At 43.2% G+C, this 23,225-nt stretch overlaps 3 protein-coding genes across 5 annotated transcripts in view; 2 read left to right on the top strand and 1 right to left on the bottom strand.

Annotated features, from left to right (window-relative positions):
* Positions 1-541: 541 nt before the first annotated feature.
* On the bottom strand, positions 542-5,403 carry NUDT1 (nudix hydrolase 1). Of its 3 annotated transcripts, none has more exons than XM_005438214.4 (4): positions 5,233-5,403; positions 4,402-4,558; positions 1,190-1,335; positions 542-974 (listed from the first exon to the last, which is right to left on the bottom strand). In XM_005438214.4, the coding sequence occupies exons 2-4, from the start codon at positions 4,551-4,553 to the stop codon at positions 802-804; spliced, it is 471 nt and encodes a 156-aa protein (XP_005438271.2). In that variant the 5' UTR covers positions 4,554-4,558; positions 5,233-5,403; the 3' UTR covers positions 542-801. The 3 variants fall into 3 exon arrangements, with proteins under 3 accessions (XP_005438271.2, XP_055562717.1, XP_055562718.1); XM_055706742.1 differs by lacking the exon at positions 5,233-5,403 and adding an exon at positions 4,870-5,022; XM_055706743.1 differs by lacking the exon at positions 5,233-5,403 and adding an exon at positions 4,870-4,934 and having other exon boundaries at positions 4,402-4,578.
* MRM2 (mitochondrial rRNA methyltransferase 2) lies at positions 4,943-7,877 on the top strand. Its single transcript, XM_055706741.1, has 3 exons — positions 4,943-5,047; positions 5,613-5,884; positions 6,572-7,877. The coding sequence occupies exons 1-3, from the start codon at positions 5,016-5,018 to the stop codon at positions 6,994-6,996; spliced, it is 729 nt and encodes a 242-aa protein (XP_055562716.1). The 5' UTR covers positions 4,943-5,015; the 3' UTR covers positions 6,997-7,877.
* Positions 7,878-8,400: 523 nt separating this feature from the next.
* MAD1L1 (mitotic arrest deficient 1 like 1) overlaps positions 8,401-23,225 on the top strand; it is a 380,521-nt gene continuing 365,696 nt past the window's right edge. The window contains exons 1-9 of the mRNA XM_005438213.4: positions 8,401-8,487; positions 9,891-10,044; positions 11,309-11,449; positions 13,232-13,411; positions 14,822-14,946; positions 15,614-15,695; positions 16,902-17,032; positions 18,314-18,428; positions 19,339-19,400. Coding sequence (XP_005438270.2) covers positions 9,895-10,044; positions 11,309-11,449; positions 13,232-13,411; positions 14,822-14,946; positions 15,614-15,695; positions 16,902-17,032; positions 18,314-18,428; positions 19,339-19,400 — 986 coding nt within the window. The 5' untranslated portion in view covers positions 8,401-8,487; positions 9,891-9,894. The remainder of the gene's footprint in view (positions 8,488-9,890; positions 10,045-11,308; positions 11,450-13,231; positions 13,412-14,821; positions 14,947-15,613; positions 15,696-16,901; positions 17,033-18,313; positions 18,429-19,338; positions 19,401-23,225) is intronic.

Below are 23,225 nucleotides of genomic sequence, written 5' to 3' on the forward strand. Positions count from 1 at the left end.
TGCTACCAACACGTGACAAAGCTTGCAGCTATAGGTGGTGGCACTTTGCAGCATGGACTTGCTGAAAGTTGATTTTGTTCAACATAATTTTTACCTGAAATGCTCAAAACGGTTCAAGGTCAGGACAGGATCTGCAAGAGCGAAAGCAGGGCTTGAGTAGGGCTGTACATCTACCACTGACTTTTGTTTTCTTAACTCCTACAACCTTATACTGTGTTCAGCTGGAGCATCCTGAAGGAATCTCTACCTCAACTTTTTTTTAAAAGGCTTTCACAGCACTGGCCGAGCCTCACCTTGGCCCTGAAAGTAATGCTGAATAGGGAACTGTATAGAAACTGGCAGAGAAGATAATTGATTGTGCTGCATCACAGTCCACTTAATCTTTCTGTGAAAGAAAGCCAACTTCTGAAAGGCCCTTAAACAGTCTAGAAGGTAGCCAGCTGCTTACAACAGAACACCACATGCTTCTACTGAAAAAGTATTTTTAATCTTTAAAAACATTTCCAGCTACAAGGGAAAAACCTAAAAAGTCAGCCACCTGTGAAGGGTTAACACTTAAGTTTTTAATAGCTGCAATGCGTAACCACTGAAGTCTACCACAGCCAGGGACTTCACAACATGGAAAATCTCATTACTTGTATTTCTGCTCTTGGGAAACCCCCTTGTTTTCCTTACTTCCCAGTGACCTGGCAAATAAGTCTCCTTTGCTGGAGAGTTGAGAAAGGAGACCCTTGTAAGTAGTACTCATGGTGTCCTAGCCCAATGTGGGCAGCAGCATGCGGGCTGGATACTTCCGTTTTCTTAAACTTCCTCCACTTCTTTCAGGGTGTGCTCCAGGATAGTGTCTTGTCCCTGGAACTTAAAATAGCCACGAAACAACTTTTTCTGAAGCACCAGGGGAAACCAATAGATATCATCTGCCCACATGTGCTTGAATGGCACCTCATCCAGCTGAAACCACTGTGGGCGCATTTCTGGTGGGAGAAAACAGAAGAATTTTGCATGAGCCTTTCTCTTGGGTTTTTTTTTCTGCCTAGACTTGGAATACCTGTCAACAAGCAGCTTCCCTCTAGAGCCCAGCTCCTCCCTTCTCAAAGGGATTTTGGTATGAGTAGTTCTGCATTTCTTAAGAGCAATACTGTCTCAGAAAAGAATGTACATCCTTCCTTCCCCTCCGCTAGCTACCTACCGTCACTTTCTGTTGGCTCTCCATGAAAATGATCTGCCCGGAAAATGTGGACATCCATGAGTTCAGGGTTGCCCACAAATTCAAACGTGATCTGACCCATCTTCTGCAAGGTGTCCACAGTCAGTCCACTCTCCTCCAGGAGCTCCCTGTAGGACAAGACATAGACCTCTTGACATGAAAGCGAGCAGTGGGAGAACAAAAAGGCAGTCATTAGCTTTACTCAGAGATTCAAAACACCTCAAGTGAACCAAAGGTGAAAGCTGCACCTGTAAAACAAAGCCGGGCACAGCAGAGTTCCGGCTTGCACCAAACTATGAACCTGCTTACATCACACTGGAGCCAGGTCAGATGGGCTTGTATGTTACCTCAAGCTCCTAAAGGCTGGTAGGAAAATATGTTGGAAGGGGAAGATTCAGGAAAATTGATTGTTTAGTATAATTTACATTCCTTGCAATGTGGCGATCCTTTCTGAGATAAGTGTGAAGCAGGCTAACCCTCATATGACTGTAGCTGGATGTGGCTTAAGAGCTCAGAGATGCACTTCACTTACACAGGCAAAAGGTTTTGCCAACTTCAAGCTAAAGCTTTTAGAATTGTGGGGAAGCAGGTCGTAACTACTAGAGCATCTACCTATACTTGCTACAAAATTGGCTACTGAGGCTAACTGAAGCTTATTTAAATAACACTACACACTACATAAAATCATTTGCACACAGAATGTTAGGAATACAGTCTCAGATTCAAATGCCATATAAAAAATACAAATGAATTGTGTAAACTTGCTATTTCTGCTCCTTGGAAGTACAGTTAGCATAAAGAGAGGCTAGAAGGCAAGACTTCCGAGAGCACTTTTAGAGACTTGCCAGACAGCGCTTTTCCATGCATCACCTTGCACAGCTACCCGAAGCACATTCAATTACTTGCTCTGTTTACCACTACACACTTGGGGCTTTTTTTATTTTTACCTACCTCCAACAGAATCAGCACAGCTTGAAGTTAGTCATGGTTTTTCTAATGTACAAAAATTAGGAATACTTTGAAACAGTGTATCTTCAGCTGAGGTTAATAATTAATGTTGTTGCATATTTGGCAGTAACAATTTTAAAATGTAATGGAAATGATCTGTAAGGCTCCAGCTTTCTTTGGCATCAATTTCATGGATCCCATCCTTCAAAATTACATCCCAGCTTAATCTTCCTGAGAATCTATGTCAAAAGTGGAAGCAGTTTTCCAGCAACAAATCTAAAAGCCTCATTTTACAGGCTGCAATAACTGAACAACAAAGCACAACACTGCTATTATTCTCCAAGCAATTTATCTGTCAGCTGTTTGGCTCCATATATAGTAAGTGGAAACATTATGGGTAGAAAGCTAGAAATAATGAACTAGCTAAATGCTGCCACAGAAGGTGTGCCACTGAGGAGCTGCGGGTGCCCAGGTGCTCACAGGAATGTGGTATATCCAGCAGAGGATGGAAATCTTACCAATATGGGAAACTTGTTCATGTTTCAGTTGAATATTTAACTATCTGTGCTGTGAGGACACTTCACCTTATGCTGCTGCAAACCCAACTGAGACAGTGCAACACGGAACCACAGCCTAACACCTCAGCTCCGAATACAGAGCAGAGGTGGTGCAAGTTCAGTTTGATTTGGACTGTGTGACACTTCCTGGAGAAGAGCTGCACCCTGAGGCAGCACTGCAACAGTGGTGGTCCACCAGGAAGGTGGGCTGTGTGTCTAGCTGGCCCTGGCTCTGGCGACTGCTTCCTGCCCAGCTGACCTCAGTGGGAATCAGTTGTGTCATTCTGCAGGAGACTCCTACCAGCTGTGTTGAAAGGGATGAGGACTGGACTGGTCCACAGCAGCAGGTGGTGGCTGTGCTGTGGCACATTGCACTTAAATTGAAACTATTATCACTTAACATTTCAAATGGACTAAAGCTCCAGTTTCTAACTCTGGGCTAGCACAGACAAACACGCACCTAGGAGATCAAATGCTAAGTTAAATCATTAGCTTTACAGCACAGTCAGCAGCAGTGTAAGCCTAGCAAATGAAGACTTGCTTTAAGTAACAAAACTGATCTCCCTCCTTCCACTCAGGGTTGGTAAATTACACAACCAACCATGATGTAAGCATGTATGTTACATGGTACATTAACACCGTGCACTGCTGGGTGCGCATCTGCACAGAGGGTCCTTCCGTCCCCTGGATGCGCTCACCACAGAACCCCGGTGGTTGCACCAGCACAGCTGAGGAGACGGTTCAGGGCAAAAGCTGTTGGGTAGCTGTTAGCACACCAACATTGATCTTCCTGCAGGTGCGAGGGCAATTCTGGGCATGTATCAGAAGGTAAGGAGGTGGCAAAGTGAAGCTTTGTATCAGCAGCATTCAGGTAAAAGAGTGAGGTACCTAGTTTTTAAAGGCATTTCACAGTTCAGCTGTGATCTGCTATTTCATTTTAATGACTAGGCAGAAGAACTTCAAGAAATCAGTACTAAAAGCTTAAAAAAACGGTACTGTACCTCTGTACTGATGGAACGCAATTCCCTAACTCAGCATTACGCTTAAAAATGTCACCATGCAATCAAGTAATAAATTTCCATGCTGCCTTTCATAAAAGACCCCTGAGAATTTCTACTATTCCATCACTGTGTTTTCACACAGTACTACAAATGCTACTGCGAAGTTGCAACTGCTCAACAGCTTCCAAATTTAAACAATAAACAGCTTCAAAATTTAAGTGATAGGCGGTACACTTGCATAAGCTGCAATTCTGCTATGTAGCTGTAATTCAACTCTGCACCTTTCTGAACAGTGCAAGAACCTCTGTCCACCACTAGAAGAACAAGTCTCAGTTTAAATCAGAGTCCAGGAGATGGGAAGGAGGACACTTGGTAACTTCCAGTTAGGGACTGGACGACAATTAAAGGTTTGCAGATGACAGGCAGTGGGGAGCAATCCTGTTTCTTTGTGCATTTGGATGAACCCTCATCACCTGTGCAGCAGGTGATTTTCTCTGTTCAGAGGAGGCTCGTGACTGCGCGGGTGGGTAACACACTGGTTACGCTATGAGGAGGGTGTTACTGCTCAGCTGAGCTGCGGTAACCCCGCCTGCAGCCCACCACAAAGGGTCTAACGCCTCCAGGGCCCAAGCTGTGCCTCAACACTTGCCTCTGCCCGGGGGAGTGGCCGAGCCGGGCCAGGCCTCACCTGCGAGCAGCCTCCTCGATGCTCTCCCCCGGCTGCACCTTGCCCCCGAAGCCGTTCCACAGCCCGGCGCCAAAGCCCCGCTTCTTCATGCCCAGCAGGACGCGGGGCGGCTGCACCACCAGCACCAGGGTGAAGAGCCTGGTCGTGCACATGGCTCCTGGGCGAGAGGCGAGGAGGCTGCACCAGGGCCCCGGCACCCTCAGCGGGGAGGCCGGGCCGCTCCCCCGGCCCAGGGGGCGCAGACAGCCCCTCACCCCCCAAACAGCCAGCACCCCCTCCATAAATGCCTGGTGCCCGCCACCCCCGGCCCAGACCTTGGTCCCCCAGCGCCTACTCCTCTAGCGCTCCCCACCGACCCTTGCTCCGCTGCTCCCCCTTCCCAAATCCCTTGCCCCCAACAGCCTTCCCCCCAAACCCCTGACCCCTCCGCAGCCCTTCCCCAAACCGTAAGCCGAGACCCCCCAGCACCTCTGCCCAACGCCCGGCTTTCCCGCCTGCCGCCGCCTCTTCCCCTCAGCACCGGCCCGGCCCTTCCCGCGCCGCCGCCGCTCCCGGCCCGCCCCCGGCCCGCCCCTGGCCGCCGTGAGGGACGAGGGCGGGCTGAGGCGGCCGCCATGGCGTGGCCGGGGGGCGCCGCCGTTGGCAAGTGCGTGGCGGGGCCGCTGAGGGGATCCCAGGCGCCGCGCCGGGCCGCCGGGTCCCGCCCTGAACCGGGGGTCGGTGGGGCGGCCCCGGCGAGGTGCGGCCGTAGTCCCGGCGCCTGAAGTTTTTGTCAGGAACGGGTAACGGGCCATTTGGGTTTGTCGGGAATGCTGGAACGGGGTTCATTACCTGGAAAGCGACGGTAGCAGCGTGGCCGCAGCCGGGAGGGAGCCTCCGGGAGCTGGGGTGGCCCTGCTTCCCCTGAGGGGCTGATGGAGGCCGCCCTGGCCCTTGCTGGGGTCCCTTTGCCATGTTGCGCCGCCGGCGGCGGAGCGCGGCCCTCCCTCCTTCCCGCCTCTCCTCAGGTTCCACCCGTGAGGCCGCAATGAAACACGGCCCTTCTCTTGTGGGTAGACCTGGTAGCTAAAGGTGCCAAGACTCAATTTGCCGGCTTTTTTTTTTCAGCCTGGGAGGAGCTGTATTCGATGTTAGAATTAAGTACTACGGAGACTTTGGAAATACATAGTGGTTATGTACTAACTGATTCTCTTGCCTTTCATCCCGGGCAGCTGTAGGCGTTTGGTGAGCAAATGTCTACACACCACGGGAAGGTTTCAGAAGAAATCTGGGACTGAGCACAGGTGGCTGCAGCGGCACTTGAGGGACCCCTTTGTCAAGGCAGCGAAGCAGCAGCATTACCGTTGCCGAAGTGCGTTCAAGTTACTGGAAATTGATGACAAGCTTCATATTCTTCGTCCGGGGCTTTCTGTTCTTGACTGTGGAGCGGCACCTGGTGCTTGGAGCCAGGTTGCAGTACAGAGGGTCAACGCCTTAGGTACCGGTAAGCGCATGTTTTTGGCAGACAAGATGGGGATGATGCTCATCTTGAAGTGTGTGAGAAGGTTCAGCTGTGTGGTGGTGGTGTGGGGAAGGGCATGGGTACTGGCAAATGCCAGTCACCGATAGAAGCCTGAAGGTGTGTGCCTGTGTGGCAGTGAATAGTGACTCTTTGTATCGTCTGGAGAAATCATATTTGCGAAATAAAAACTTGCCATGTGGTGCTGGTGTTCTGATTAACTGCTGTGGGGAAGATCCCTTCATTGCATTCTGAAATTGGTGTGGCCTCCAGCAGGTAACTTGGGTTTTCTGAATTTTTATTTCCCTTCTTGAAAAATGGTAGTAACCACTACGTCCATTTTATGTGTGTTACGCCATTTATATTTACAAGGTAAGGTGTTATCATCTGTACTATTGTCCAGGATATCTGGACTGTCAGTCTTGAAAGAGCAGAAGAAAACCAAGAAAAATACCCCTTGCTTATCCAAAGTAACTGAGTTTTCATGTCTTGAATGGATTAGCTTAGAGCAAACCATCCATCCGATGCACACAGCAAACTCTCAAAGGATGAGACGACCAGACATGGCAGGTGATACGGTTTTTGTTTATTGACTAACGTGGCACTCATGCATATGCAGGTTGTTTGCAACCACTATGAGTGTTCAGTGTGTCATTCATTTTTATAATCTAGATCCTGCTGTCCCCACCGGCTTTGTCCTTGGTGTTGACCTCCTGCGGATTTCTCCTCTGGAAGGAGCAGTGTTCCTGTCAGAGGCTGACATTGCAGACCCAAGCACGCTGAGGTCGATTCAGAGCCTGCTTCCTGCAGAGAAAGTAGATGTTATCTTAAGCGACATGGCACCTAATGCGACAGGCATTAAAGAACTGGATCATCAGAAGCAGATCAATCTGTGTTTAGGCCTGCTGAATCTGTCCCGAAGTATTTTAAAGCCAAAAGGAACAATGCTTTGTAAATTCTGGGATGGATACGAGTCACATCTTCTGCAAAACAGACTGAAGGAGCAGTTCCAAGACGTGAGAACTATAAAGCCTCATGCCAGCCGGAAGGACTCTGCTGAATCTTATTATTTGGCAAGACTGTACAAAGGGAAATGAAGGCTGAGAACAGCAGGTTATCGTAACAGGTGATCAAACATTGATTGGAAATCTGAATTTGGCATGTGTTTAAAGAATAAATCCCCCCATCCCTGGGAAAATCTGACGCAATTCTGATGAAGTACATCATGCTTTTCAAAAATAAACCGGGATGGTGTCCTACTGAGTTTATCCACTAATTATACAAGCAGAGACATCCATTCTAGCTTCTTACCTGTGGAGAAAAGTGTTGGGTATGGAGAGGAATAATCTGAAAGGCAACCTGTGGGGCTGGCATAATGGAAATGAAAATAAAACAGTGATTATATGAGTTTTTAATGTATGCTTGAAAATCATTGCATTATTAATGTCATATATGAGACTAACCATCAAGGTGGTTGTCAGAATGAGAGGGAACAGTGAGGGGAGTTTAAGCCAATTTGTTGCCTCTTCATCTTTCTTAAAAGCTGGTGCAATTTGTTAGCACATGTAAAAATAGGTAACGTTTTTATGTGTGTCGGGATCTGCATTGTCTCATGTACGATCTGTAAGGCAGCCGCTCGGGGTATGCGACGTGACTCTGGAATATTCAGCCTGATGGCTCTACTGCATTTTCTAAAGACAGGTTATATTTAGAAATTGCTACTTCATGGTACTCATAAATCCCGTAAATGACAGGAGGGCAGGGTCATTGCTACTGAGAAGATAATTTCCCCTGTGTTTTCACTAATGTTTTGTATTTGAGCAATGATGTTTCTCTAGGTGAAATGGCAACATGTTCCCTGGATCCTAGACACGGAGAATTACTGATTGAATTGCTAGAATTCTGTTTGGAAAAATAAATTTAGCCACTGCCTTATCTGGAAGTGACAACTTTTACATTAAATAGTGCTTTTATCAGACCGACTGTGGCATGAGTTGTAAGATGGGCTGGCACCACTGACTTTTTCAGGCTTCCAGGTCTTTCTCCTTATAAATGTTTTATTTGGGGTGACTTACAGATTTATCAACTATTAACTGCTTGAAACTGCTGGATCTCCAGACTGAACGGTGTGTGCGGAAGCGTCAGCCCAACAGCCTGAACCGGGGCGTTGAGTGTTGCTTTGTGTGTTTGGGAAGGGGAAAAAATAACGTTGGTGTGCGCTGCTGGGAAAACTGCTGCCTGCGACTCGCAGCGGGAGCTGGGGCTGGCTCCCCCGGCTGCAGTGGCGGTGGGGCAGGACGGCCCATGCGCGGGCAGGAGCGCTGCGGCTCCGTCCCGGGTTGCAGCGGGGGACAGTGCGGTTTTGGCGGGGTGGGTTGCGGAGAGGCGGCGGGGGGAGGCCGGACTGGAAGGGGCTTCGCACCGAGGCGGGGCATTACGGTACGGCGCGGCGGGCGTGCGCGCCTAGTCCCGTCGTTACGGCGGCCCGGCCCGCTGTTCTCGCGAGAGCTGGCGCGAGTTCCCGTGAGATCTCGGCGCCGGGGCGAGGAGGGAGATCCAAGCGGGGCGCGCGCCGCCGCCCGCGGCGGGTGAGTGAGGGAGCGCGTGAGGGGGCTGCGGCCCGGCCCGTTCCCGCCGCCCGGCCGAGCGGGGGGAGGCTGCGCCGTGTCCCCGTTTCTTCTGCCCCTGAGGTGGGGTAGGGCTGTGGGCGCTGCCGGGGCCCCGCTCCCCCTCGGAGGGGTCCCTGAGGGCGAGCCCCCGCGGTGCTCAGCGCGGCCCGGCCGCGGCCGCTCCCGGGGGTCTAAGGCGCGGGGCTGTGAGGGCAGCGGGTCCCTCGGTGCCCTCCCGGGGAGCCTTTGCCAAAGGGTTCTCTGCAGCGGGGAGGAACGTAATCTTTAACGCTCATCTTGGTTTCGGAACCGGCTTGCTGGAGCAGTTACCTGTTGGCAGTGGTCTTTCTCGAATTTATTTATCTGTGGTACTGAGGTACTTACTTCGAATAAACGTTTTCATTTGGGTTTTGGCTGATCTTGCCAGTGTGCCTCTATTATGTCTCCTCATTGTCATGATGTAAATCAGAAGAGTAACTGCTGGCTTACCCTGAGAGTTACCCCATGCCCGTGGCTCTGGTAGGAGCCTGTGTGAGTGTTCAGTGTCTTCCCTGGTCCTGAGCCTTCACCTGTGCTGCTGGGGCTTGCTGGGGTGGGCAGTCACCAGAGGGTCTTCCTGAAATCTCCTGGAAAAACTTGCAAGCTTTTCCGAGCTCCAGGCTTAGTTTGTCTTTGGCCTTTTAGTTAGTGCCCTTCCAAATTTGAAGAAAGAATTGCAAAAACTTTGATGTGAACAAGGAAACACAGTTTTACTTAGAGAAATGATCTGTGAACTTGGGAAGCCTTGTTACTGGAAGTTAGGCTCCAAAGTGCTTTTTTGGAAACCAGAATCAAGTTGTGTAGAAGGTAGGGTTTGCTCCCAGTACGGAATTATTTCTACTCCCCCATCAGCTTCAAACGTTTGGAGGAAGAGTAATGAGTTCTGTTAGTGTTCAGTGTTGTAGATCTTCATGTCCTACAATGTCAGCTTGCATCCCAGAATCTATCTTGATTGTATAGGAAAGAATTCAATTTTGTATGACTTACGACAGACTTCGTATGCTTATGGGCTGATGTTCTGGGGAGAGTGTATTGAAATAAAATCAAACCGTTTTGGGTAGGAAGCTCGGGGAAGAACAGGATGTCTTGCATCGGTTTCTTGTTTTAGAGGCCTACAACTTCAAACGTGGTTGGATAGTGTTTTCTGGTTCCAGTTCACCCCAGCAGTATCTGTGGATCCCACCAGTTACTAGCAGGTTGGGTTTTGTTTTCCTGTAAATTGGAAAACCTTGCATTTAGTGTTTCTTCAGGGCAATGACGTTAGATCTCTTTTTTTACTAAAGCAGCCATTATATAACAGCTTGCTCTGATCGTTTTTCTGATGAGTCTCTGTGTATTTCCAGAGCCATGGAGGATTTGGAAGGTAATACCACTGTTTTCTCCACCCTGAGGTCCCTCAACAACTTTATTTCGCAGCGTATGGAGGGGATGTCTGGGCTGGCTACGCCAGGATCGACTCAAAGCGCCTTACAGACTGAGTACCAGCAGAGGGTGCAGGTGAGGTGTCCTCATCTTGGTGATGCCTGCGGTATCACTTCAGTGTGGTTGTGTACTCCTTTTGATTTCAGGATTCGGGATTGATTTCATTAAGATCTGACCATTCTTTCTAAAACTGATATTCTTGCAAGCTCAATGGTGGAAGCTTGCTTTTGGTCAACGTTCTAGAATATTTCCCCTTTTTTCAGTGCCAGACATTTATTTCTGTTTTGTGAAAATTTAAGAAAGGTCCTTTGAATTTCTTCCCTGTTAGTTATGTCTGTATACCAGCTCAGGAAATTCAGTTGTAAGTTGTTCTGACATTTCTGAACAAAGGAGCTTTATAGCTGTTACTCTTTTTCTAGTAAGTCACTTTGTTACCTTTTTTCACAATCTTCCTTGAAGTTTCTTTGCCTGGACACATACAGGAGACTTGCATTGTGCTGTGGCTTTGATGTGCTAACCAGTAGTGATTTCTTGTCCACTTCTGTTCATATCCACATGGGGTTTTTTTTGACTTTTTCCTGTAAGCTGCCTCATGCACATAAAGCATGGAGCAAATTGACATCTTGGATCATAAGGACCGTTTGTTAGGCAGGAATGAAGATTCTGTCTTCTGTTCCTTAAAATAATTCTATTTCAATCTCTTAAGTATAAAATAAGCTTGCTTTTTTTTCAGTGTAAATCTGATGGACTTGAAATGTTGATAAAAACTTATGCATTTTCTGTCTTTTACAGAGATAGAGGAGTCTGTCGTTAGAGAGTCTTCATTAGCTATGTGTTGAATGTACATTGCTTAGATGTGAGGTATTCTATTAATACTGTCTGTGCCTTAAGGTAATTTGAATGAAAAAAAAGAAGTGTAATGTAGCAGGCAGTTAGAAAAACATGTTTCGCTCAGCAGTTAAATTTCTTGGGGAGCGTGATCTCTGCCACTTGGTTAGCTGCTGTTACTTTTAGAGGCCTGTGGAGTTCATAATTAACCTTTTTTTAGATACCTTTTGTCAGAGTACCTCTAGAGATTGAATGAGAAATTCTGAATGAAGAACTTGAAATTCACCTCTTTCCAACTAGCATTGATTTGATAGGGGTTTCTGTGTTGTTGAACTCTTGGTTTTCCCATCTGCAGCTGATGTGAGAAGTACCACAAATATGGCGATAGTTTCCTTGTAATTTGTGAAATGGCATGCAAGTGTCAGCTGAATAATACAGGGTGTGAGATAATGATATTACTGCAATGCTGTTAATAGTGTGTAATGTCCCTTTTCACACATGAACTGGGCAGTTGGAAGAACAAGCTGGACAAATCCGCTCCAAATCCCAGCTCTTGCAGGTGGAACGAGAGAAGTTGCAGATGGAGCTTAGCCACAAACGAGCGCGCATTGAGCTAGAGAAGGCAGCTAATACCAATGCCAGAAACTATGAGGTAAGTATGACAGTTGCAGATGACTTGATATCATAGGCCGAAGTCAGAACATACCTTGCACATCTGTGTTGGTGTTTGGATCAGGGATACGCTGTTGACTTCTCACGTGCTGTGCTTTGGTTTGCCGTGGTGTGTCTCTGAATATGTGTAGTCAACTTCTTTTGGATGAAACTAAACTGAAAGATGCAGGCCGGGAGAAAGCTTGGTGCTCTCCAACTGCTAATGGACACTGTCTTCGTGAATGCGCCTGGAAAGCATTTACTGTGTTTGCATTTACTGCAGATGTGGTGGTGGTGTGAGTGTCGAGTTCCCAGCACCAACTGTTTTGCTCTACAGATCCCCTCGCAGTGCATTGCACTAATTGCTCATGTACCCAAGAGTGTGAGCGCTGAAGCCTTGTTTGGTTGACAAACTGATGATCTGATCACTAGATTCTGTTAGTTTAGCACTGAAGGCAGCAATAACAAAAGGGATTTGGAATTTGTTTCTCCCAGAAGTGTTTAAGTGTTTTTCTCCCAGATGAATTTAAACTTCTGCTGGCACAGTTGCAAGCATTTAGTTTTTGTGACTGTAATTAATTGGAATGGCAGCAGTGCCAACCATGCACTGTCACACAAGAGAGCTTGCACTGATAAAACAGTGAGCCTCACTCAGGGACTAACAGCTTTTATTAGTTTCTGGTTTTGTGCCCACATATGTTTGCTTAACTATGTTACTGAAATAAGTAGTAGATCTGTGGGTTTTGTAGTATAATAAAGGTCTGATTTTTTTTTTTTTTTTACTTAAAAGGATTTATTTAAATTTATTTAAAAAGAAATCTTTAAAAAATAATAAGCATGTTTTTGTTGCATTTTACAAGGGTGTGCTGGGTGACAGATTTAGTGTGTAGTGGTGAAATAGCAAGTCAGTGACTAAATTCCTCATTCCTCTGAAGTCAGGTGATGTGGGTTAGGCCACAAAGAGTTCAAACTGGAATATAGCTGAGTCAGTCACAGAAACCCTTGAAATACTGGTATAAAAAAAGGGAGCAGCACTAATCCAGCACTGTGGTAATTACCCTGCTCAGATGCTGTGTTTTTCTGAGTCATGTGGATAAAGGTTTTAGGAACCTCACACTGCTTTGCATAATCCTTGCTTACTATGTAAATCCGTGTCTCGATTTGCTTTGATTAGCAAGGCAATTTACTGCACATTTTTTCAATAACTGTTAATCAATTTGTGGTAGGAACAAACTGAAATGGTGTATGAAAGTTTGTCAGACTGCAAAAATATTTATTGTATTCATTGATAATACTGTGCGTTTAAATCCCGTTTCTTTTCTATTAAATAGCCTCATATAATTTCAAGAAGTTGCAGAGAGAAGTTCGTCTTATTAACCCAACGACAGAGAACTGAGTTTCTGAAAGTCAATTTGCTATGCATGGGTCAGCTTTAAATTGGAGCATCAAATGTTTTCATCTTTGATCCACTGGAGAGTGTGCAGTGGAGCCTGTGAAACCATGTCTGTATTCTCATATTCATGTCTTAGTCTAAGAGATTTGGAAGACTGTCTTAATTTTCTAGCTCCATTGCCCTGCATAGTTCCTTGGCATTGATCTGCTGCTGGTAGGATCTCTGCCCCTGCTAGTGGAAAGGTTAAAGCTATGGTCTGAGTAATATTGTTCCATGATGATGCCTTGGTGGCCACAGTAATGAGAAATGAAGACAGGAGAAATGAAAGTGGCTTCACCTTTGTGCTACTTTCTTCTTACATTTCTTTGCTTTTTTTTCCTTCTTTGCAAGCGAGAGGCTGACCGTAACCAGGAGCTGCTCACACGCATAAAGCAATATCAGGAAAGGGAGACAGAAGCTGAAAATAAACTGAAAGAACAAATAGAGATGAACAAATCCTATAAGAAGAGCATGGAGACAACGAGTAAGAAGCTGCAAGAGAAGGAGAGCAAATTAGCTGAAGCTAATGAAGTAAGAACAGAGTAATTTTTTAATCTGTTCATAGTTTCAGGTGACTTTGCAGTTCTTGTGAATTGAAAATGCCCTTTTTGATTTAAAAAACCCCACACAACCGAACAAAATGATTGGAATCACTGTGTTCATCATCTGGAAATAAATAAATGCTAGTGTGTCTTTGTGTCAAAGTTTGGAACCTAATCAAGTCCAGACCCAAGTGAGCAAGTCAGAAGATGTTGCAGTGTTAATTAATAATGAGATGAGATTTCTTAGACAGATTGATATGGAGAAGGAGGAAAACATGTGCAAAAGTCAGGTTACATGACATTGTGTAAAGAAAGGGGAAATGCTAGAGGAGGTAAGGTGGGAAGGTGTTCAGGGAAGCAGGGAGAACTGCAGAGTAAATGAGGCCAAAGTTAAGTACAAAGTTTATCTTCCTGAAGCGTCTTAAGTGCCTGTGTGTTCCACTGTAGATTGAATGCTTGGATAATAATTTCAGGTCTTTTGGATGAATGTCTTCTCAACCCTCAGCCTTTTCAGATATTATGATAGTTAAGTTCAGCTAGTTAATTTGAAACTTTTCTGTTTAAATTGGTTTCTTGCACCAGTTGTGGATCAGCAAGCACTAGGTCCTTAAACCTTCCTCCTGCCTAGGTGTCACTGGAAATGTATCTATGTGATAAAGCGGGTAAACAGATTTAATGTGCCAGTTATCAGTGATTAAAAACAGGGAGGCAGTGGCAGCACATGAGATAAACTAAACCCACATGTGAATTGTGTTCTATTTCTGTGTTCTTTTTATTTCCACATCCATCAGTATCAAGATGAGAACCCTTTATGCATCTCTGTCTAGAAAACATCTTACGTATGTAATGTTTTGAGGCTTTTCTCTCTTTGTTCAAAGGAGCAGAGTAATGGCTATTTGAAATAAACCTGTGCATTTTTCTTTAGAGTGAAGATATTTTGAACAAAATTTTAAAAACAACTTGTCCTCTACTTTTAAGGAAAGCATAATACATCTGGTATTTGGTTGAGGCAAACCCAGACATTTTCAATTTTGAAACCCAGACAAAATGTATTTGGAATGGTTGTGGCATAATTTTTTTACTTTAATATATATACTGGTGTTTTATCATCATCTGGCTTTGAAGCTTGATATTTTTCATGCCAGTTTGAGGTCACCCATTTTAAATAGGTAATGGAAATCACAATTTGGGTGACAGATGAAAGCGACTAAATGATTTTCTCTTGTCTTTGCTTTTGAGATGAGTTTGCAGGTCTGAAGGTTTGCCAGTGGGTGGGATTGTTTCTAGATTCAACATTGGTACTTTTTAGTTGCATATGATTTCTGACTATCAACATCTGTAATGTCCAGCTTGGAGAGTCATAGCCTTGTGTAGTTATTCTTCCTTTCCATTAATTCAGACAATCGCTGTATTAAAAGGGAAGATAACAGAGCTGCAATGGAATATAATGAATCAAGAGATGCAGATGACAAGCCAAGACTCTCAGAAGCAGGAACTGATGGAACAGCTGGATGTTCAACATAAGTAAGCAGGGGATGAATGACTGTAGGGGGAAAAAGTCAAACAAAACTTCAGTCTTCTGCAGCTGTCATCACTCAGAAAAACTTTCAACAGCGTTTGATTTCTGCTCTTCAAAGGGGTTCTTTGATCTGGATGTGCAGGTTATAACCGTTGTTTGAAACTAGCTCTGAGGTGCAATTTAATTGTACCTTGAGAAGAAAAAAATACTTGAGCTTGAAATCTTGGCAATGTCTTGTGTTCGTGGTAGAGAGTTAACAGAAGGCGTGTGGGTGGGAAAGGCTAATCTGAACTTTATAGACTGAACAGAACAAAAATATCGAGCCTTAAATCATAGTTGAGGGGTAGTTGAAAGATAAGTGTGTTTTTCCTTGCTTACTAAGTTCAACTCTTCAGTTTCAAAGGTGCTGTTTATTTGCTATGAGTGTGTATTTGTTTGTTTCAGAATTAAGGTGTCTTGATTTTTGGATACTTCTCAAGATAGATCTTTTTATTAAAATGGCTATTTTTGTCTATAATTTAGAGGGAGATGGTATGAGTGTGAAGCTATGTTGAGTGCCATATAGCTTGTTAGTGGTGTTTAAAAGTGTTTGTCGGAGATACTTCTGCATGTAGGTTGTTTCTAGCATGTGATTCCTGGGTGCTAAATGCCTCTTGTGTCTACATCTGATAGAAAATGGCAAGAGGCGAGTCAGCAAATCCAGACATTGCAAGCAAGCCAATCCCTACTGGCAGAATATGAACAGAAGATTAAGGTAAGAATCTTTGTGGCCTATATAAAGCTTCAGTTTTTAATTTATTCCATGGAAGAACAGAACAGTGTTTTTTTTTTAAACTTACTATTGCAGAAATAAAGTTTGTTTGTCCTACAAGAATCTGATCTGGTGGTCAGCAGGAGCTAAAGTTGGCTGAATTAATTTGAGTTGACCAGAGTACCTACAATTAGCTGGAACATGACAATTTTCACCTTTGTTGTATCAATTGGTTGGGGAAAAAAGCAATCCACCTATGCTTTCTGTATGGAAAAGTGATTTATGTCGTTATGCAGTACTTTGGAGAAATGTTCTGTTTGGTCTTGTGCCAGAGCACAAGATTGCTCTGCAAAATATTGCTTCTAGAGCAACATTTTTTTCAAACGGTGGAGGATGAACTTAGCAGCTACAGTTACTCTTCTGCTTCCCAGAAAATCCTTCTTCTGGAGTTGGGTTTTGCTCTTTTAGAAAGTGCAATTATTTGCAAAGGTTTCAAAACTGCACTGACTTAAATGTGAGTATAGAGATGCTTTATGTCCTTTCAAATTAATGTGTGGGCTGGCAGGAGTGTATTTTTTTCACTTGTCTTATCCTCGTGGGAGAGGTAGATATGGAGAGTTGCTTTGGTTTGAGCAGGCGCTGATAGTGGCATTGCCTGTAGTTGCTGTGAAGTAAAGCTAGAGTGAAAGCCAGCCTCATTGCCAGCTCTGCGACTGCAAGAAGAGACTTAATTGAACAGAAAGGTTGGGAAGCAGATTATCAGAGTGCAGTCCAGCTCTAAATAAACTTTCTTCTTTTTTGGAGAAAAAACAGTAACGTTTACCGTAATGCTAAAATGCATGGTTGTGTTTCTTTTCATTTCTAATTCTTGCAGGCCATCCAAGCATCCCCTCTACACTTCATGAACAGAGGGCTAGAAGACAGGAAAATCATAGATTTGGTTTAATCAGTAGAAGAAGGTCCTTTTAATGATTAGTAGAGTTCTTTTTTTGTTATGAACTTAGGGTAAACAGGTGTAGAGAAGAGGCCAGCCCAGGTGTTACAAATGGAATGAGTCATCCCTACTTTGAGCATTGGATTGGACCAGATGACCTACTGAGTTCCCTTCCAACTTCATTCATGTCACTGAGTTTAAAAAGTACAATGGAGAGGTAGCTCTTGAGTTCCGAGTTAATCATTGCTATTCTCTTGTCGTCCCATGTTTTCCAGGATCTGGAACAGAAGTTCTCCCAGCAGGAACATGATGCTCTAATTGTCAAGAACATGAAGGCAGAACTGGCCCGTTTCCCAAAAATGGAGCGGGAATTGCGCCAACTCAGGGAGGAAAATGCCTACTTCAGGTGAATGAAGGGTTGTTCAGTTGTTGAGAGGCTTATCTTGTGTTCTTCTGTACCTGCTACCATTGCACTATACGCTCTTTCAAATCCCTCTTTTGGGCTTACTTTAGGGAAAACTTTAGAAGGAAGTTTAAATATTTCATATAAATACTGTGTATGAATTGAGCAGTGTTGTGATCGTTACTAGATGAGAGGATTTGACAACATCTGGGTAATCTTCCTGAACACAAGAGCCTCACAGGATGCATATTGATTGTTCTGGATGGTGACATATTTGCTAGAACAAAATTAAATGTTTAAAGACAGTGATGAACTCTATACAGCTTTGGGAAAGAAATTCCTATAGAGAGAAGAGACAAGTGAGTGTTTCTTTAAAAACTGTTTTTGCTTAGTTATTGTTACCACTTTTTTAAAGGGCTGTTTTTCCAGCATAATGTTTGGAAAGTCTTTTGTTTAAATTTATAAAGCCCTCTGATACAGCCCTTTGTAGGGTAGACTTTCTGGGTTTCTGAAGTGGCATTTAATTTGAAAAATTAAATTTCTATGTACTATGAAATAACTTGCCTTAAAGATATTTTTTTTTTTTTAAAGAATAAACTTAATTTTCATTTTCTGGTGCATTTAAAAAAAAAAAGCCTAGATTACATTGAGTGATCTTGCCAGCTTTTTCTTATTCTAAAATTAAGTAATTTCCCTTCACTTCGTTCTGGTTATTGTTTTCATTATCATTTAAATTGTTTATCTTGCAATCTTTTCTCATGCTTGTTTTTTGTGCACAGAAACATGATACCAACAGATTAAAGGTAATTTTTTAAAAAAGTTTTATCTTACCCTTGCACACCTCTATTGAAGTAGAGAGAAGCAATCTCAATGCTTGCTTGGTCACCACAGAGTACTCAAAAAGCCTGAGCGTCTGCCGCTTGCTGTGTTCCAATCCTGCATTCAACCTGACTGAAGATCAGAGTTAGGAGTCTTTTGGTACCCTTCGTGCTGCTTTGCCAATCAGTAAAGCAGATACAGAACTTCAGATTGTTTGGACATAATTAGGATGGCACTTAGAGTAGACAAAAATCAGTTTGGTAAAGCTGCGTTGTGTTTTTTTGGTGTTTTTTTTTTTTTTTGATAGCAGTGGCTTTGCTGTGAAGGTTACAGAAGTGAATCGGTTGAACATCATAATGTCTGTTAAATGTCATACAATTCCCTTGTAATTCCATGTGTATCTGGAAGTTTGTGAGAGTGAGCTGAGTTGCATGGTTCTAATCGTTGTCTTTCTTTTCACCTTAGGGAAATGAAAGAAAACAATGGGTTGCTTAAAGAGGAGGTAGAAGGTCTCCAAAGAAAACTGGAACGCTATGAGAAAGTCCAAGCACAGCTAGTGACCGTTGAATTGGAAAATGAGGTGAGGAGCTGGGAACACTTGGTGGATGAGCAAAGTAGGTTTTTTCTTTGTTGCCTGTCCTGTCTTTTAGGCTCTTCCTGTGTTGTGTTATTTAAGACATTATACCTGACTTAATTAATGGGTTTGAACCAGGCATTCCCAAACTCAAATGCCAGCATGAGGAGAGCTAAGGCAATGAAGGGAAAAAAGGCAAAATGTTCAGCTGGACATCTTGTGTAAAGAACAATCTTGGTGTAGTGTCTTTTTTGGCTTTGCTGTGTCTCTTACACCTTTTTGCTGTTGGAAATGCTTTTTTATGGTGTTAGGCAACACCATGTCTGGGCAGAGCTTAACAGGCATGTGGTAAGAACCTGGATACACACTTGGATTACTGCTAATACTAGCAGGGCCAGAATATGGTCTTAGATGAATAGAATTGTCTTGCTTCCATCCCACTCTGTATCAAGCATACAAGTGGGTTGTCAGGACATTACTTGTGTAAACTTGTTGATCTGCAGAACTATGCTGGTATCTGATCAGGTTTGGATAATGTTATCTGGTATTGACTGAAAGTAAAAAGCTATAAGAGAAACTGGAAGAGGAGAGATGGGCACTTCAGCTGCTACCGAACTGGTGTTGAGAATACAGCTTGTTTTCTTCTCTGCTGCCAGGAGTCTGGCCTGCCAAGGTCTAGTATCGTGATGGTAGCTCACAGGGGTAGGTAATCTATACTGAGGTGTAACATGGGTTCTGTGTGTCATAGGGCTGTGGTGACTGGGAAAATGTTTGTGAGGGCTGGAGAATGACAAGCTAAAAGTACTAGGTAAGATGATAATGAAATTCACAGGAGGAAAAGGGAAGACACTGACTTTGACTGGAGGATTATGAGAAAACTCTTAGTCTCTAACCTTTCTTTTGATCTCTGGTTTAGAAACTTCTGGGAAAATTAAAAAGCTGGGAGAAACTGGACCAGAGCACTGGCTTGAATATCAGGTAGGTGTTCACAGCTGTGGAAGGAGGTAAAACTTTTAAACCACTTTCCTCTTAATCATCTGATCTCTGAAGTGTGTTGGTCACACTTTCTTGCTATTTCTTCTTCATGTGGAAGCTCTTCCAGTACTCTTTATTATTTATGAGAAGAACCACAAGATACCGTGTTATAAAATATCTTGGGCAATTAACAAATGTTTTTCACCAAGTCAGCTTGACCACTGTCTCTGAAGCCAAGGTTCAATTTTGAATTCTTTGAACTTCTTGCATATAGCTTCATTCATGTTTAGTTAGAGGTTCTGCTAGCTTAGTAAGTGAACTCTTATGAATTTTAGGGCATGTCCAGAGGAGAGGATGTATGTTACTTGTGAAAAAGTGTTGTAAGGATGGTTTCTTTGAAATCCAGGTATCAAAATAAGCTGTCAGATCATGTTGTTGTGACTTTTCTTCCCTAAAGCATCTGAAGAACAGTTGTTAATTTAGTTAGTCTAACAAGAGAAATGGAATAAATGCAGTTTCTTATAAAAGTGGGATGCTGCCCTGCCCCGCCCTTGTAACACAAGCTAGTCTCTTTGTGTACGGTTACATAACAACTCTTCCTGACATCTGGAGCACTGAACCAGATTTTTTAAGGTCTCTGGTAGGTATGGAGTATAAAGAGAGACTGGTAAATGGTGCATCTTGTGATCATTTTGTTTCCACTGCAGAAGGCTTTCTGTGCGGCTACAGTGCTTTTGTGTGTCATGTTTCAGCACCACTTTATTTTCTCTAAACATTTACCTTGTTATTACATTAGAAAGAGAGATGGTTCTTCATAAATAACTGTCTTGGTGTGAGTATTATAATACAGATCACATTCCATATTGGATCATTGGATGACCTGCGCAGAACCTAATGTTACAGATTGGTGTTTTTATTCCATTCCTTGCACCTGCCCAACAACAGAGCTGTGTCTGCACACTGCTGGGGTTGTTTGGAAGTAGGAGTGTTTGGATATGTACATATGGTTTAGGCACATTACTGCTTCATGTGAAAGATAATTGTGTTCAACTTGGGAAAGCCCCCATAATTTTCTCACTGTTTTCTGTTTAATGAAGATAATGAACCTCTTTCTAAAGTCATGCTAGTAGGTAGCATACTTGAGATTCTGTCCTGCATCTGCTGAGGATACATACATTTAGATGAACTTAAGAGTTGTGCTAAATCTCCTATGGCAAGGAATGGACAGTTTCTGTATGAATGCTTTTCACAAAACCTGTTCTATCAGACAGTGGAGTAAAAGCTTTTTACTTAACCTCAAGCTGTTAAAGGTTTAATGAGGTAATTTCACAATGGGAGAGAAATGGAACCAAGTGATTCTGCCTGTTGAAGCCTAATAACTCCTTCATTTAAAATCAGAATATTCACTGTAAAATGTTACGTTTTTGATTGGGCCATATTGTTTAGTGCTATTAATGGCGTCTTATACAGAAAAGGGAATTGCTCTTGAGGAAAATCATCTTTTGCATGCAATTGTAGCAAGTGGAACTGGATGATTCCCCCCTTCTCTTTTTTTTGTGTTTTTTTTTGTTGAGTTTTGGGGGTTTTTTTGTTGCTTAGACTTCTTACAGCACGAATTATGTTAATTTTTGGTCAGGGTGATGAAGATGATGAGAGATCATTGTCCTGGTTAGCTTCCTGGAGTATGCTGTTGGTGAAAGTTTGAGAAGAGTTACTTGCCCATCTCACAGTAGAAGAAAGTGGGAACAAGTGGGACAATTGTCCGAAAGAGCCAGAGCAATGTGCTGTTTGCTAATAACTAGATAAGCAACAGAAAAGGGAATGGATTAGGATTTCTCATCTTCCCTTATGTTCTTCATTGGTACAGAGAATGTAAGGGAAGCGTGTGCAGCATGTAGTGGTTTAGGAGAGGATGGTTTTTCATTTCCTTTAGCACTTCCATAGGGCTTGTTCTGTCTGCTTTTGGTGGTTTCTGTTCACCAATTGCCTGGTCCCAGCAGCCTTTTTGTCAGATTGGCTTATGATCAGACCGTCATGTGTCATTTTATGTAATAATACTTGGGAAAGGAGGTACAGCTTTTAGAAGTGTAATAGTAATCCTACTGGGTTTAGTATTGGTCTCTTTTTGGTAACAATGAACGAGCTAAGTATTTATAATGCTTCACCTTTTGGGGGGAAGTCAAGTTCATTAACAGTTTACTCAAAGGCTAATCTTGTATTTGCTAGTTCTGGATTCCACTTGTAAGCTCCTGGGTTTTCCTCTTGCTCTCATAAACATAAATATGGAAACAAAACCAGCTCTAGCTCTAGAGCACATTGGTGTGTTTGCGTTGCTGTGGAGCAGTGTTCTTTCCAGAATTTGCCCTTGGAATTAATGCCTGCCTTATACAACTGTTACATAATATCCTTGTAAGCTGCAGAATATCCAAATAATAAAATAATACACACCATAGTTATGTATGAATTATGAATCTGCACAGTCTTTTTTTGTGTTCAATTATATATCCTTTTGATATCTTGATCTTACTGCCTACTTTCTGGTTGGCTTTTTTTCTCGTGGGTGTAATTTTGTCTTGTAGGTCTGTTTTGTATGTCACTGTTATGCTGTTGGGGAATTTCAAACATTTACCACGTGTTGCTGTGACTTGATATTCCTGCTGTAGGAATAAAAAGGTACTAAATATCTGAAATTCTTGCTTTGTAAGTAGAAAGTCATACTTATTTTGCAGTTTACCCTCGTTGAGAAGGGTATTAATGTATGGCTAGCATAGGAGTTTGTTATTAGGAAAGAGCTGTGTGGAGAAAACAAACTTTTTTTCCAGGACGTGCTGATGTAGTTTATTACACAAACACTGGATTTTGAAGAAATACAGAGTTGTTGACCGTCTTCACTGAAAGAACCATGTTAATCATGACAGACTTGGTTGTTTTTCCAGCATTTGACTAATAGCTTAGACATATTTTCTAGGTAGTTTCTTAGCTGCCATTTAACAACATGTGTTTTAACAGAAAAATGTTTCTGGAAGGTTGTGTGTGAGAGGAGGTGGGTGCTGTATTTGGATGGCAGTGTGCAGAGCCGCCCAGGAGATGGCATCCTTTCTCCTGCTGCTGGAGAAAAATTGTTTTTGCTCCAGTCTGGCAGGCTCAGCCTGATGTAAAAACTATCAGCTGGGCACCTTAAGAAGGGTCAACTAGTCTAAAGAAAATTGTTCGTTGTTGCTATCAAATGTTTTTAAGTCACTTTGATGCTACATGCATACAATCACAGTCTTCTTGTCTAGTACTTGGGGTAGTAACTTGGTATGAAAATGGTTCGTGCATGTTTCTCTAATGGTATACAGAGTAGAGTGCTTTTCCAACCAGCTCTGTAAACTTCATATTTACACCACATTCTTCATTTCTTCTTGTTTAATAGGAGTTCTTCAAAGCCTGGTTCTTTTCTCCCCACCCCAGGCCTTAGAACTGCATCCTGTAGAGCAGCACTGTTATTATTCTGACTTTTCCTTCTGAAGCATGTAGCAGATAGCCAAATAAAAAAATGAGGGTTCATGTTCTGTGAGCTTTTAATCTAAATAAACCTTTTTTGCTGCTTCTTGTCTATGGTTGGTATTACCTTTGTCCACTAATGAATTTGTTAGGTGATTTTCCTATTCGTAAACAGATACGCCCTGGAGTACAGAAGAATGCAAAATGAGGTGCTTTGAGTACATTTTAAAGATAAGGCAGTTAGTAAGTCAGATATGGAAGACACTGATAGTCATTGAATAGCAGCTGACAAGAGTTAATACTAAATTTGTATTTCTTCATAAGTGGCAGAAGACTAGAAGC

Source organism: Falco cherrug, chromosome 4 (assembly GCF_023634085.1).
Source record: "Falco cherrug isolate bFalChe1 chromosome 4, bFalChe1.pri, whole genome shotgun sequence".
In the NCBI taxonomy this organism is placed as follows: domain Eukaryota; kingdom Metazoa; phylum Chordata; class Aves; order Falconiformes; family Falconidae; genus Falco; species Falco cherrug.